General features: G+C 41.7%; 1 protein-coding gene across 1 annotated transcript; it reads right to left on the reverse strand.

The window, feature by feature from the left end:
• On the reverse strand, nt 8,912-9,914 carry LOC102182616 (olfactory receptor 1019). Its single transcript, XM_005690259.2, has one exon. The coding sequence runs from the start codon at nt 9,894-9,896 to the stop codon at nt 8,964-8,966; it is 933 nt and encodes a 310-aa protein (XP_005690316.2). The 5' UTR covers nt 9,897-9,914; the 3' UTR covers nt 8,912-8,963.

Consider the following 16,737-nt stretch of genomic DNA (forward strand, 5'->3'; position numbering starts at 1 on the left):
AGCTGGTAAAAATCCACCTGCAATGCAGAAGACTCCAGTTTGATTCCTGGGACAGGTAGATCCCTGGGAGAAGGAATAGGCTACTCACTCCCTTTTTCTTGGGCTTCCCTGGTGGCTCAGATAATAAAGGAACCACCTGCAATGCGGGAGACCTGGATTCCATCCCTGGGTTGGGAAGATTCCCTGGAGGAGGGCATGGCAACCTTCTTCTGTATTCTTGCCTGGAAAATCCCATGGACAGAGGGGCCTGATGTGCTACAGTCCTTAGAGTCACAAAGAGTCAGACACAACTGAGTGACTAACACTTTCTTGTACTTCTAAGAGGTGGGATATCGAAGCAAATGCCTAAGATGAAGCTGAAAATGGAGAACTTCAGGTGTCATCTGTGGATGGCATTCATAGCACTGATTTTATTATGGGCTCCTAATCCTGTCTCCAGAAGTCAGGTCTGGTGAAGAGGCTTATTTCGCTAACATTTGATCTAATAGAGTTAAATACAAAGATACCAAAACAGCTGTTTTCAGAGCACCTCAAGTGGCTGCTTAGTTTCTGTGCTTGGCTGTTTGAAGCAGTCTAGGTATCAAATCAGAGAAGGCAATGGCACCCCACTCCAGTACTCTTGCCTGGAAAATCCCATGGACTGAGGAGCCTGGAAGACTGCAGTCCATGGGGTCGCTAAGAGTCGGACGCGACGGAGCGACTTCACTTTCACTTTTCACTTTCATGTATTGGAGAAGGAAACGACAGCCCACTCCAGAGTTCTTGCCTGGAGAATCCCAGGGATGGCGGAGCCTGGCGGGTTGCCGTCTATCGGATTGCGCAGAGTCGGACACGATGGAAGCAACTTAGCAGCAGCAGGCATCAGATACGTCAACTCACTCCTTTCTTTTCATAAACATTTCTCAGTGTCCATTGTGAGGTTTCTATTGCCATGGCAACACCCAGACACATGTTATATAGTGTCTGTGTTTCAAGGCATTTATACATATATGTGCATAACTATCGCGTCCACAAGTGCAGCTTATCAATGAAAGGATTTGCTATTCAGAAGAGTAGGTTTTTTAGCAGTTCAGTAGACCAGAGAATGAGGGCTTTTGGGAGAGTGGTATGTAAGCTGATCCTTGAAGGAAGAGACAAGTTTGAATATTCCAAGACGTGGAGTTCAGACTATTAGAGAAGCAGGAACTAGAGAGGGAAGGAGTAGAAAGCTGGGAAGAAAACAGAGGTAGAAAAATGTGAAGGCCATTCAAGAAATAACTTCATAGGAGAATTTTTGCCCAAAACAAGCAGGGAGAAATAATATCAGAGAAGTGGTTTAAAGAAGAGGACTTAGACTACTAAGCAAAACACTTTGTCAATTTTACAGTTTCCATGTTAGGGAATAGGGGCAATTATGGGATAGGATGAGGAATCTTTCAGTTCAGTTCAGTCGCTGAGTCGTGTCCGACTCTTTGCGACCCCATGAATTGCAGCACGCCAGGCCTCCCTGTCCATCACCAACTCCCGGAGTTCACTCAGATTCACATCCATCAAGTCAGTGATGCCATCCAGCCATCTCATCCTCCGTCGCCCCTTCTCCTCCTGCCCCCAATCCCTCCCAGCATCAGAGTCTTTTCCAATGAGTCAACTCTTCACATGAGGTGGCCAAAGTACTGGAGTTTCAGCTTTAGCATCATTCCTTCCAAAGAAATCCCAGGGCTGATCTCCTTCAGAATGGACTGGTTGGATCTCCTTGCAGTCCAAGGGACTCTCAAGAGTCTTCTCCAACACCACGGTTCAAAAGCATCAGTTCTTTGGTGCTCAGCCTTCTTCACAGTCCAACTCTCACATCCATACATGACCACAGGAAAAACCATAGCCTTGACTAGATGGACCTTAGTCGGCAAAGTAATGTCTCTGCTTTTGAATATGCTATCTAGGTTGGTCACAGCTTTCCTTCCAAGGAGTAAGCGTCTTTTAATTTCATGGCTGCAGTCACCATCTGCAGTGATTTGGGAGCCCAAAAAATAAAGTCTGACACTGTTTCCACTGTTTCCCCATCTATTTCTCATGGAGTGATGGGACTGGATGCCATGATCTTCATTTTCTGAATGTTGAGCTTTAAGCCAACTTTTTCACTCTCCACTTTCACTGTCATCAAGAGGCTTTTTAGTTCTTCTTCACTTTCTGCCATAAGGGTGGTGTCATCTGCATATCTGAGGTTATTGATATTTCTCCCGGCAATCTTGATTCCAGCTTGTGTTTCTTCCAGTCCAGCGTTTCTCATGATGTACTCTGCATATAAGTGAAATAAGCAGGGTGACAGTATACAGCCTTGACATACTCCTTTTCCTATTTGGAGCCAGTCTGTTGTTCCATGTCCAGTTCTAACTGTTGCTTCCTGACCTGCATACAGATTTCTCAAGAGGCAGGTCAGGTGGTCTGGTATTCCCATCTCTTTCAGAATTTTCCACAGTTTATTGTGATCCACACAGTCAAAGTCTTTGGCATAGTCAATAAAGCAGAAATAGATGTTTTTCTGGAACTCTCTTGCTTTTCCCACGATCCCGCGGATGTTGGCAATATGCCTGGTATCCTCTCTAAGGGGCTCCCCAAGTGGCACTAGTCATAGGAATGCAGGAGTGTAAGAGACACAGGTTCGATCCCTGGGTCGGGAAGATCCCCTGGAGGAGGGCATGGCAACCCACTCCAGTATTCTTGCCTGGAGAATCCCATGGACAGAGGAGCCTGGCGGGCTACAGTCCATGGGGTCTCAAAGAGTCAGACACGACTGAGCCACTGAACTGAACTGCTGCATGTCAACTAGATAAAGTCAGAAATGATAGATAGACAGACAGATAGATAGATTTAAGCACCAATTGTTGGAAAAATAATCTCACCTGAGCTTTTATAACTTGAGAGTGGAGAAGCTGAATTTAGCCTCAGCTTTATCTCACTCTGACATCTTCTGTATTAATTGCTTCTGCATCAGTTTTTGCCCTTAGTTGCTCTTAGTATGGTGTTTACCAGTTCTTTGTTGATTAAAGGGAATAGCCATTCAAAAGGTCTTTGTAGTCTATTGCAGAGAATATGATCAAAATAAAAATACTTACCTTTATTATGATTGTATTCCTGGATAAAGTTTTTAATGGGTGAAAGATAATTCAAACACCAGATATACAACTATCAATTAAGAAAGAGAGAAAAAAAAAGATGATTCTTTAATATTAAAGTCACTGAATATTCATCTGAGACATAGAAATAGTATTCAGAGATCTTCCTGGTGGTGAAGCTACTCAGTTCAGTTCAGTTCAGCCACTCAGTTGTGTCCAACTCTCTGTAACTCCATGAATTGCAGCATGCCAGGCCTCCCTGTCCATCACCAAGTCCCGAAGTTAACCCAAACTCATGTCCATTGAGTAGGTGATGCCATCAAACCATCTTATCCTTTGTGGTCCCCTTCTCCTCCGGCCCCCAATCCCTCCCAGCATCATAGTTTTTCCAATGAGTCAGCTCTTCACATGAGGTGGCCAACGTATTGGAGTTTCAGCTTTAGCATCAGTCCTTCCAAAGAACACCCAGAACTGATCTCCTTTAGAATGGACTGGTTGGATCTCTTTGCAGTCCAAGGGACTCTCAAGAGTCTTCTCCAACACCACAGTTCAAAATCATCAATTCTTCATTGCTCAGCTTTCTTCAGAGTCCAACTCTCACATCCATACATGACCACTGGAAAAACCATAGCCTTGACTAGACGCACTTTTGTTGGCAAAGTAGCGTCTCTGCTTTTGAATATGCTATCTAGGTTGGCCACAACTTTCCTTCCAAGGAGTGAGTGTCTTTTAATTTCATGGCTGCAGTCACCATCTGCAGTGATTTGGGAGCCCCCAAAATAAAGTCTGACACTGTTTCCACTGTTTTCCCATCTATTTCCCATGAAGTGATGGGACCAGATGCCAAGATCTTAGTTTTCTGAATGTTGAGCTTTTTCACTGTTCTCTTTCACTTTCATCAAGAGGCTTTTTAGTTCCTCTTCATTTTCTGCCATAAGAGTGGTGTCATCTGCATATGTGAGGTTATTAATATTTCTTCTGGCAACCTTGATTCCAGCTTGTGCTTCCTCCAGCCCAGCGTTTCTCATGATGTACTCTGCATATAAGTGAAATAAGAAGGGTGACAATATGCAGCCTTGATGTACTCCTTTTCCTATTTGGAACCAGTCTGTTGTTCCATGTCCAGTTTTAACTGTTGCTTCCTGACCTGCATATCTGTTTCTCAAGAGGCATGTCAAGTGGTCTGGTATTCCCATCTCTTTCAGAATTTTCCACAGTTTATTGTGACCCACACAATCAAAGGCTTTGGCATAGTCAGTAAAGCAGAAATAGATGTTTTTTTGGACCTCTTGCTTTTTCGATGATTCAGCGGATATTGGCAATTTGATCTCTGGTTCCTCTGCCTTTTCTTTTTTTACTTTATTTTAATTTACAATACTGTATTTTTTTTGCCATACATCAACATGAGTTCACCACGAGTGTACATGTGTTCCCAATCCTGAACCCTCCTCCCACCTCCCTCCCCATACCATCTCTCTTGAACGTCAGGAAGTTCACGGTTTACATATTGCTGAAGACTGGCTTAGAGAATTTTGAGCATTACTTTACTAGTGTGTGAGATCAGTGCATTTGTTCCACAGTTTGAGCATTCTTTGGTATTGCCTTTCTTTGGGATTGGAATGAAAACTGACCCTTTTCAGTCCTGTGGCCACTGCTGAGTTTTCTAAATTTGCTGGTATATTGAGTGCAGCACTTTCACAGCATCATCTTTCAGGATTTGAAATAGCTCTACTGGAATTCCATCACCTCCACTAGCTTTGTTTGTAATGATGCTTTCTAAGGCCCACTTGACTTGCATTCCAGGATGACTGGCTCTAGGTGAGTGATCACACCATGTTGATTATCTTCGTTGTGAAGATCTTTTTTGTACAGTTCTTCCATGTATTCTTGCCACCTCTTCTTAATATCTTCCACTTCTGTTAGGTCCATACCATTTCTGTCCTTTATCGAGCCCATCTTTGCATGAAATGTTCCTTTGGTATCTCTGATTTTCTTGAAGAAATCTCTAGTCTTTCCTTTTCTGCTGTTTCCCTCTATTTCTTTGCTTTGATCGCTGAGGAAGTCTTTCTTATCTCTCCTTGCTATTCTTTGGAACTCTGCATTCACATGCTTATATCTTTCCTTTTCTCCTTTGCTTTTCTCTTCTCTTCTTTTCACAGCTATTTGTAAGGGCTCCCCAGACAGCCATTTTGCTTTTTTGGATTTCTTTTCCATGGGGATGGTCTAGATCCCTGTCTCCTGTACAATGTCACGAACCTCCGTCCATAGTTCATCAGGCACTCTATCTATCAGATCTAGTTTCTAGATCTGTTTCTTACTTCCACCGTATTATCATAAGGAATTTGATTTAGGTCATATTTGAATGTTCTCTGGTTTTCCCTACTTTCTTCAATTTAAGTCTGAATTTGGCAATAAGGAGTTCCTGATCTGAGCCACAGTCAGCTCCCGGTCTTGTTTTCTTTCTTGTTTACTATTCTTTTCTTTTTTTAAAATTGTGACATATACTAATTGGTTTGTAGTTAATGGGAAAGGAAATCCCATTTTTTTTTTATTTTTCACATAGCATATAGGATTATTCATTGGATTATTAAATATAAAAAATATAAAAACAAAAATACTCAAAACAGAAGGCTGAACCTCTGGACTGCTTCAGGACTGCCAACACTGCTGCTGCTGCTAAGTCGCTTCAATCATGTCCGATTCTTTGTGACCCCATAGACAGCAGCCAGCCAGGCTCCTCTGTCCCTTGGATTTTCCAGGCAAGAATACTGGAGTAGGCTGCCATTTCCTTCTCCTCCCAAATCTACATCTGTCTATTAACCCCTATAGTTTCCTCCATAAGGTGACAACAGGGATATTTTAATAACTCATGATGTGATTGAGTGATTTTGAACCAGATCAATTTCAACTCATATATAATGACATCCATTAGAATTACTGGTAAATTCTGAGGCTTCTATCCCTAAAACTCTCTGATGCTTTTCATGATGAGTGTGGATGCTCTGTACTTTAAGGCAACCATTGTGTTTCCCTGACCTTTCACTATATTGGACTGGAGGAAGGGCTGAGATAGAAACAGTTCAAGTATTTGAAATGGATCATATGGAATTTCAACATATCTGAGAAAAACTTAGGTGTCCTTAAATCCCAGTCTCTGTCTTTACCCAATCCTGATGCTAGCACTCTTACTTTCTAATTCAAGATTTGTAAGTTTCCCAGGTGTTCAGTCACTCCGTTGTGACCCCCATGGAGTAAAGCCACCAGGCTCCTCTGTCCATGGAATTCTCCAAGCAAGAATACTGGAGTGGGTTGCCATTTCCTTCTCCACTTCCCAGGTGGCACAGTGGTAAAAAAAGAATCTGCCTGCCAATTCAGGCGATGCAAGAGATGGGGGTTCGATCCCTGTGTTGGGAAGATCCCCTGGAGTAGGAAATGGCAACCTACTACAGTATTGTTGCTGAGATAACTCCATGGACACAGGAACCTGGAGGGCTACAGTCCATGGAATCACAAAGAATTGGACACATGTGTGCACCCACACCATAACATTGAGAACATGCAAAGAGAAGTTAAATCCTCCTCTATTGTCAGTCACTGATATGTCAGAGTTAATGGAACTATTCTTTGATAAGGGCCTTGGGAAGATGGTGGAAAACATGAAGACTCTTGGCGCCCTTGCATTGTTGTTCTGTTGCTCAGTTGTGTCCAACCCTTTGCAACCCCATGGACTGCAGTGTGCCAGGCTTTCCTGTCCTCCACTGACTCCCAAAGTCTGCTCAAACTTATGTCCATTGGGTTGATGATGCTATGGAACCATCTCACCCTGCCACCTCCTTCTCCTCCTGCCCTAGAGTTTACTTGCAATTAAAAGAGAGGGAAAGGAAGGCAGAGGGGAAATTAAGGATGAGAGCTGGACAGCCAATCCTATAGACATTACAGTCTTGCTAAAATTAGCCTTAGGGATTGATCCAAATTGTATCCTTGAGCTTCTCTGAGGACTGAAAGGATGTAAATAAGTGAAGTTGACCAAACTCAGATGTCTACCCTTTTCAATATTAAGAAGAAGAGATCATAGGGTACCAGTGATTATCAGGTGAAACCAACTACTTGGCATCAGGGAAAACTGAGGACAGGAAAAAAGAAAAGAGCCTTGTCAATATTCACAAACCTAGTTAGCAGAGCCTGAGTCTCCAGCTCTTACTCTTGGGCTTTGCATTGTCGTTCAGTTGCTCAGTCGTGTCCAACCCTTTGCAGCCCCATGGACTGCAGTGTGCCAGGCTTCCCTGTCCTTCACTGTCTCCCAGAGTTTGCTCAAACTTATGTCCATTGGGTTGATGATGCCAAGTAACCATCTCACCCTGTCACCCCCTTCTCCTCCTGCCCTCATTCTTTCCCTTTGCATAGCTCCTGATTTTGTTGGTGGCAGGAGTCTCAGAGAGAAAACATGGTAAACTCTCTCTGGAAGCACAGAAAACCCCTGTCCTTGGCACATGTGTGTTTCATGTTTGTATCCTCCAGAGGCACATATCTAGCATTTATAAGGTTTTGCTGAATATATGAGTAAAAGGATCCTGGGATGAGTTAAGTCATTGTTTATATCAGCCCGATTCCTCATGTATTTAGCTAAGTTTTCTCTGACTTCCTTTCACAGTAGAGAAATTTTCAACATTTGAATCTATCATTCTTCATGATTCTGAAAAAAAAAATATTGTTTCGAGCAACTGGTTATTTATTTCCTCTTTCATGTCCTATCTCCATTTCGAATCAACCTGTGAGCCAATTTCAAAAATAAGACCAAACAAACAAACAAAAAAACATGTATGTCAGCAGGTAATGTGAGGGAGGGGTAAACTGGAAGATTGGGATTGACATATATGCTGCTGCTGCTAAGTCGCTTCAGTTGTGTCCTATTCTGTGCAATTCCATAGACGGCAGCCCACCAGGCTCCTCTGTCCCTGGGATTTTTCAGGCAAGAGTACTGGAGTGGGTTGCCATGTACTTCTTCAACACATGAAAGTGAAAAGTGAAAGTGATGTCTGACTCTTCGCAACGCCATGGACTGCAGCCTACCAGGCTCCTCCGTCCATGGGATTCTCCAGGCAAGAGTTCTGGAGTGGGTTGCCATTGCCTTCTCCGGACATACACACTACAATATATAAAATAGAAAATTAGTACGGACCTGCTGGATAGCATAGGGAAGTCTATTCAGTACTCTGTAATGACCTATATGGAAAAGAATCTAAAAAAGAGTGGATATATGTATATCAAATTCATTTTAATGTACACCTGAAACTAATACAACATTGAAAAAGATCTATCTTCCAATAAGAATTTAAAAGAGAGAAAAACCTAATGCATCTTTCTCAGCTTGACTTTCAAAAATATTAGTCTATCTTTTCTTCAGATGATAGAGTTAAATATTACTGAAAATCCTTAGGAATTTAGGATTGACTGGGAGAGTATCATGCTTAGTGAATTAAGTCAGACAGAGAAAGACAAATACTGCATGATATCTCTTATATGTGGAATCTAACAAAACAAAACAAACTATTCAATACAGCAAATATACAAAATTAATAAGCTATAAGAATATCTTGTACAATACAAGGAACATAGGCAGTATTTTATAATAACCATAAGTGAAGCATAACCTTTAAAAATTTTGAATCAGTATACTGTACATGGAAACTTATACAAAATGGCACATCAACTATACCTCTATTTAAAAAAAAAAATAGAAGATTGACTCAGCAAATAGCTGGTAACTTGCAGGGCTTAAGGGAAAGTTACTAGAATTTTTTATTTCCTGCCACATCCTTCTACCACTATTATTTACCTGTGTTAATATTTTTTTCATTTTTATGATTAATATTATTGAGGTTTCTTTCCAATTATTTTCTTGAGAGCAGCTTTCACATCCTTGTTCCGTAAACTGTAGATCAAGGGATTCAGCATGGGGATGATAACAGTGTAGAACACAGAGGCCCATTTGTCTTGATCCAGGGAGTAGCTGGATGTTGGCCTCAGGTACATAAACATGACTGTGCCATAAAAAAGTGTGACGCCAGTGAGGTGAGACCCGCAGGTGGAGAAAGCCTTGAGGCGGCCTTCAGCTGAGCGCATTCTGATAACTGCGATGAGGATGAAGGCATAGGAGATAAAGATGATGAGGATGGTGCTGAATTCAATGAAGCCACAGAGGCTGAAGAGCAAGATCTCGCTGATGTAGGTGTCCGAGCAAGAGAGGGCTAAGAGTGGCGGGATTTCACAGAAGAAGTGGTTGAGGATGTTGGAACCACAGTAACTCAGACTGAAAGTGAGGGCAGTGTGGGTGACTAAGCTCACCAAGCCGGCCAGGTAGGAGCCCAGCATGAGAGCCAAGCAGACTCGCCTGGACATGAGAGCGCTGTAGCGGAGGGGTCGACAGATGGCCACGAAGCGGTCGTAGGCCATGGCAGCGAGGACATAGCACTCGGCATCCACAAAGCCTACGAAGAACGCAAACTGGGTGGCACAGCTGGAGAAAGAGATGACTTTGCGCTTTGTTAGGAAGTCAGCCAGCATCCTGGGGGCAATGGCTGAGGAGTAGCCCAGGTCGACAAAAGAGAGGTTGCAGAGGAAAAAATACATGGGTGTGTGAAGCTGAGTGTCTGTTATGATCAGGATAATCATCCCAACATTCCCCACTACATTGGCCAGGTAGACCAAGAGGAAGACTGCAAAAAAGATGATCTGCAGCTGAGGGTCTTGAGTGATGCCCGTAAAGATAAACTCAGTCACCATTGAGTGGTTTTCTTTATCCATCTTTTCAGTTTTATGTGGGTCTGGATTTGGCTTATTATTTGAGGTGATTCTTAAAAATCCTTCCAGTAATTAGATTCAGTGATCCACAGGGCAAATCAAATGACTTTGGTGAAGGTGATCGCGGGTTTCCAGCAGGAACTCAGTCAACATAGGAGAAGATGTTAGCGTCTTAAGAATGGAAAATATTCTTATCCAAAAACCTTGGTGTTCTGAGGTCATTTGCCACATAGTACCAAATGTTTAGCCTGATTGGTGTGAATATATACCTAATTAATTAGTAAAGAATTGTTTTGAGTGCCTCTTCTTTCTAAAACAAAGCAGACAGCAGACATTAACTCTCATTGCAGATAGACACACAAACACACACAAAAAGATCCCAGGGTCTCAGGATAGAACACATCATACGACCCCACTCTCCACACACAAACACATACACAGAAAGTGAAATACTTGGAGCAGAGGGTGAGCAATATAAGATTAAAGCAATGAATAATGATAATTTTTAAAAGGCCAGAATGCTAACTGTATGCCAGAATTTTCATTTCTTCCACACATTAAGTTATTTCATCCTCATCACAGCTCTATGAAGTAGGTGCCAACATTATCTCCATCTTACATCTGAAAAGAGCAAGGCTAGATACTAAATAGCTTCTATACAATCAAGAGTCAGTAAGTAGCAGAGCTGACTCTGACTCTAGAATCGACTTCACTTTGTCATCTTCTGTGTATATGTGATTTGATGGAGGTTATAGATCTTTACTTTTTTGTGCCCACCTTTCTTTCTTTCCTGTCTTGCCTATTATTCATGGGCACAGAATTAGTTCATTGATTTCTCTGGTCTTTAGAAGCACCCAGGATTTTGGCATGGAGCATAACAAGGATGAAGACACTGCTGTGTCTTTGGAAGATTTTATTGCCTAGCCAACAGCTTCAACTCAGAGTTAAGATTCAAGGATTCCTCTCTTGGAAGAATAGGGAAAGTGTTATCCATTGCTATGGACACACAGGAGCATGTGTTGGTAAACTTTTTCTCTGTTTTTATGGATACCTGGTCCATTGAAGAATTCTAAGAAGGGAATAAGCAAGAATAAACCAATCTAAACCAAAATATGAACTTAGAAATAAGTAGCACCCTCGATCTAAACCTGAAAGAAGTCAGACTGAATCTACTCTATTTGGTTTATTGCTCAAGAAAGACAAGAATGTAGAGCGGTATAGTGCATCTTTCACTGGGGTGTGGTCATTCATAATGGGCTTCCCAGGTGGTGCTAGTGGTAAAGAACCTGCCTGTCAATGCAGGTAGATGTAAGAGACCCGGGTTCAATTCCTGGGTCTGGAAGATCCCCTAGAGGAGGGCACGGCAGTCCACTCCAGTGTTCTTTCCTAGAGAATCCCTTGCACAGAGGAGCCTGGCAGGATGCAGCCCATGGGGCCACAGAGAGTCAAACGACTGAGGTAACTTAGCATGCAGTATGCATACATTGATAATAAGCTAAATCTTGGTGTGATTGATAGTAATACCCCCCATCAACTAAATTAATTGTTTGAACTTGATGAATTGCTGTGAGATGCAGCTTCCTTATCTGCGAAATTCCCAGTTCTAGCAGTTTAAATTCTGACTTAGAGTGAGACATCTGAAAGTTAAACCCATGGTCTATATCTCTTTTGTAAACTTTAAGATGGCATGGACCTGAAGTCAAGGAAGTCCATGTCCAAAGGAGCACTTAGTAGTGTAACACTCCACTCTGAACAGGTCTATTTTTTTTAGTCCCAAACACGCTGACATGGGACTAACTTGCATGGTTTTGTGTTTGTTTGTTTGTTTTTTACCTTTTGGGGAGAGGTCCAATGTCTCCCCTTCTCTTACTGAGTTATGCTGAACAAATATTCAGAGAAGAATCCGAAGATGAGCAATCACCCTCCTGCTGTCCCTGAGCCATCTGCTCATCCCACTTTTGCTCTATCTGCAGAAAGTATTTAAGTTTCAGAGTCATCACTTCTCCCAGAGGAAATATGATGAAATGGTTTTTGAACTCACAGGAGACTCAAAGATTTGATGAACTACTATTCCTTATGGAATTTCACTCTCTCTCCCTTCAACTTCAATGATAAAAGAAGGAAACACACGGGAATTGTTTTCAGCCTCTCTAGTTGTGGTAACTGAGTCAATGATGAATGCTACCTGAACTGTTTTTACAACCCCTAAACTGCCTTCATGATATGATTTTGACTGTAATTTAGAAAGTTCTGCTTACTGATGCCTGAAGTCACTTCAAAGAGGCTGAGACTTTCCATGCTATGCAGAGGGGCCATGTATTGTTGCTGTTTCGTCACTCAGCCATGTCTGACTCTGAAACCTCATGGACTATAGCAGGCCAGGCTTCCCTGTCCTTCAACATCTCCTTAGTTTGCTCTGACTCATGTCCTTTGAGTCAGTGAAGCCATCCAATCATCTCATATTTAAACTATATTTCTCTACTTAATTTGAAAGAATCTGGAATAAAAGACTGCAATTTAACAGCAACAACAAAACCCAAATTTTTGAGACTGACCTTTTTTGAGAGCCTAGTGGATAGGAAAAGGAAAAATAGGCTGCAGAACATTAACATTTTTTGAGCATTTGTTCATCAGAGATTCTGCAGGGTAATTTCTTTATTTGGTCAATTGAATCTTCTGATGGTACTACAAATGAGATCAGAAAAGTCATATGAGGAAAAGTCATATCTTCGTTAGTCAGCATTACCTCTGTTTTGTGATGAATACATGGTAGTTGCTTGTTTTTTTGGACTTGAGAGTCCCGTCTCCATGAAAACTGCCTTACAACTTGTCAGTGGATTCTCTTTTATGGTGCCAATCTCACATTCTTATTTCCAAGGTGAATTCTCAGAAAACTCCACGGAGCTCTCATTGCATCCTAACTTCTCATGGTTCTCATCTCGGTAGTAGGGAGATAAAATGCTGTCTGTTTTCTAAGATGGTTATTTCTTTGGCTGTGCCAGGTCTTAGCTGTAGCATGTGGGATCTTTGCTGCTTCATGTGGGATCTTTCGTCGCAGTGCGTGGACTCTCATTGTTGCACATGAGCTCAGTAGTTGAGGCTAGCTGCTTCCAGTAGCTCTGGAGGGTAGGCTCAGTTGCTCTGGGCATGTATGATCCTAGTTCCCTGACCAGGAATTGAACCCATGTCCCCTGAATTGCAAGGTGGATTCTTATCCACTGCACTGCCAGGGAAGTCCCTGTCTGGTGCCTCTTTGAATGACACTTAAACTGGGTTTAGAAATTAATTAGTTTCTTATTCTGAAGCTCCTTGAGACTTCCTGCTTCACGGCTTGGGCTGACTAGGACCTGCTCCCTATCCTGTCCATGATTAATAACTCCTGTGTTGTTCAGTGGTCTCATTCCACCACTCTGTTGTCCCCTAGGGTCCTTTCAGTCCTATATCCCTTATCATTGATTTCTTAGTGCCATTTGATCTTTCTTCCAGCTTCCACTCACACTTCTGTATAATAATGAAGAAATGTTATTTATTTACTTATTAAGTAAACTTCATTGTTTGCCAATTATGTTTCAGAATCTGTGTTGTTAGGAGCCTACTGCATTTTCCCTCTAAGGAAAGGCTAAGATTTAACCAAAATAATGCAAATATTGTCTGAATTGCTAGAGATAAAGCAATGTACCTTTTAAGTCTTTGTGTCCCCCAGCATTTAGTGAAAATTACAATGATTACATTGTACTGAGAGAAATTAATTGGGGTATGTTCTCAAAGTGACATAGATTATATAAATGATCATCATATGTTGATCAATTTATTTGAGACTCTGTATCTTATATGGAAGATACATTTAGGCGATGGGAGGCTTGTAAGCATCAATCTAGACTACATACGCTGGTAACTATATCTCCTTCTAGACAGTAGGAAGGAGAGTCAGGGTGGGGGAAGAGTCAGGGTGTGGGAAACTCTTGCTAATCAGTCAGCTATCTATATGTATTTCATGCAACAAATCACTTGCATTCATCCATTTATCTACAGATTCAGTCTATGAGGTGGGTGTCTGTATTCCTACATAGATATGAGAAAGCTGAGATATAAAGAGGTTTGATGCATTATCCAAAATCACACAATCAGTGACAGATAGCCACGACTGAAAGTCAGGTCAATCCTTGTTCTTGCTGACTCCTTTTACCTCCCCCAATTAGTCCATTACCGTGATTCAGGCTGCAGAATTTCCCCTTTGTACCCAAAGTCCTTATACAAGGCAAGACCAGAGATTGAACTAACCTGCTCTTTTGTGGATATTTTTAATGTTCCCAAGGGGACCAGACCACTAACTGTTGGGATGACAAATAAACGGGTGTTTAATGGTGATTAGAGGGGCTTCCCTGGTGTTTCAGTGATTAGCAATCTGCCTGTCAGTGCAGGGGACATGGGCCTGATCCCTGGTCTGGGAAGATCCCACATGCCAGAAAAACCTGGTGCTGGAGCTACTAAGCCTGTGCCCAGCACCCAGCACCCTGGAGTCTGTGAGCTACAACTACTGAAGCCCAGACACCGGATCCCATGTGCTACAATGAGAGACCACCGTAATGAGAAGCCTGCCAGCTGCAATGAGAGAGCAGCCCCTGCTCGTGGCAATTAGTGAAGGTCTGACATAGCAATGAAGCAATGAATGAAAAAGAAAAAAACAAAAACAGTGGTTAGGAATACTCATCTGAAAATTCATTCTATTTAGCCCCAGGTATCCCAAGGGTAAAGGAGAGGAACATAAAAGAGACATGTGAGTCCCTTAGTTGCAGAGGGGAAAAAAAAAAGTATATTAAAATGAGATGAAATGAGGAACACAGTCCCCAGAGCCGTAAGAACAGGAAATACATCCTATTTAAAATGTCAGGATGCTTACTCCAGACTCTGGTAGAGGGACCCTCCAACTGGAAATAGCTGCAAACAGTATTACAAATATACTGCAGCAATGTATTCTATATTTTGAAATGTATTTTACATTTTAACACATTGGGATTCTTACCGTAAGGAAAAGTGAAAATAAGAAGGACTCGGTCTCTGCTGAATGTGAGTGATTCTCTCATGACAGGGAAGGAATAAGTGTTTCAGTTTTCTTGTCTCTGTCCTTCACAGTCTTGTTAATTTCTCCAATTACCCACAGACCCAAGGTTCCAAGAATACTAAATGACTAAGAACGTATGTTAAATAGCTGCTCTGTCCATTTTCATCAACACAAAATGTCTCAGTCTTTAGGAGAAAGCTAAGGAGAATAAACAATATATGACTTGAATTCTTTTTTAAACACCAGAGATTTTAAGGAACTCTTACTATTATTTTCACAAACTCTTAGAAATGGAAAACCCAGATGAAGAATCTCTGGACTAGATGGTTGACTGCAAACTCTCAGCTGGGGGGAAAGAGTATATTTCACAAAAACAAGTATTTGCTAAGGAAGAGGAGAGAATGAGGCATGTAATTTGCAATGCTAGGTATAAAGTGAATGGGCAATAATGTGGCAATTTGCTAAAAGACAAATTAATGAGTGTGAGTTCTGAAAAAGGCAATTTTCAGCCACTGTATTTTCTTTTTAGGAGATATACACATTTTTTCCTAATGTAGGTAAATGGATTCTAATGTATTGATGCAGTTCTGAGAATTACAATATCAACATCTCTGTGTATTAGTGCTCACACCTATTATTGACAAGGTCCTTATAAATGACCTCTAATGTTAAGAGAAGAGGAACTGCACTGACTGGATATAAATTAGACATCCGTGGGATATCTCTGGGGCTCTGAGCAGTAGTCACCAATCTTTTCTACCTCTCATTTCTCCTGTGCAAAAAGAGGACTATAGTACTGCCTACCTCATAAAATTTAAATTAAATAATGCAGGAAACATACTTAACACAGAGCTTGTAGGTCATAGGCAATGGTTAACCTAATTTAGTACCTGTTATTTTTACACCCTGTTGCCTTTCTTTATGTGCCTAACACACACACACACACACGTTTCTAGAGCATTTTATTCTTTCTGCTATTTCTGATGGAAAAGTACTCTCACGGAAGCTTTCTTGTTGAAGATGAGAGGAAAAGATCCTTTCCTTCTTTTTAACACCGGCTGAAGATGCTCTTCTGTGAAGTTCAAACAGCACGTTTAGTCCAAGGACAAGGACCTAGGCTGAATATCTGCCCAATGAAATCAGAAGAGGGGCAGTGTAGTTTTGAGGAACAAATAATGTGGCATCAAGAGACCTATGTTCTATCCAGCATTCACCACTGATTAGCTGAGACATTCCTGCACTTCACTGACCTCCCCTAACAAAAGATTATCTTCTTAATACCAATGGGCTTATTCTTGATTATCTCCCTCACTGAATTGTGGTCAGGTTTAGATAAGATAATAGGTGCAGTGATACATTGAGAGTATTGCAGTACTGTATAAAAATGCCAGGCTTTTTGCTTATTGGAGTATTGAGTCCCTGTCCCAGTGGAAACTGAGTGGATCTGAGTATGACTAGACACTTCTTGTACCCTGGTGTCTGTAAGAATGGAACCAGATCCTGCCACCCTACCCTCAAGCTGTGCTCAGTAGACCTTTAACATCAATATTAGCACAAGTGCTGAGATATTTTGATCTTCTGTTTTAAGTTTTTTAAAAAAAAGATTTATGTTAATTCAATTCAGTCACTCAGTCGTGTCCGACTCCTTGTGACCCCATGAATCGCAGCATGCCAGACCTCCCTGTCCATAACCAACTCCCGGAGTTCACCCAAACTCATGTGCATCGAGTTGGTGATGCCATCCAGCCATCTCATCCTCTGTCATCCCCTTCTCCTCCTGCC

The sequence above is a fragment of the Capra hircus genome, chromosome 15, assembly GCF_001704415.2.
Source record: "Capra hircus breed San Clemente chromosome 15, ASM170441v1, whole genome shotgun sequence".
Taxonomy (NCBI): domain Eukaryota; kingdom Metazoa; phylum Chordata; class Mammalia; order Artiodactyla; family Bovidae; genus Capra; species Capra hircus.

Bases quoted from the DNA above. Each gene is read 5' to 3' on its own strand.
- LOC102182616 (XM_005690259.2), bottom strand. From the start codon at position 9,896: ATGGATAAAGAAAACCACTCAATGGTGACTGAGTTTATCTTTACGGGC.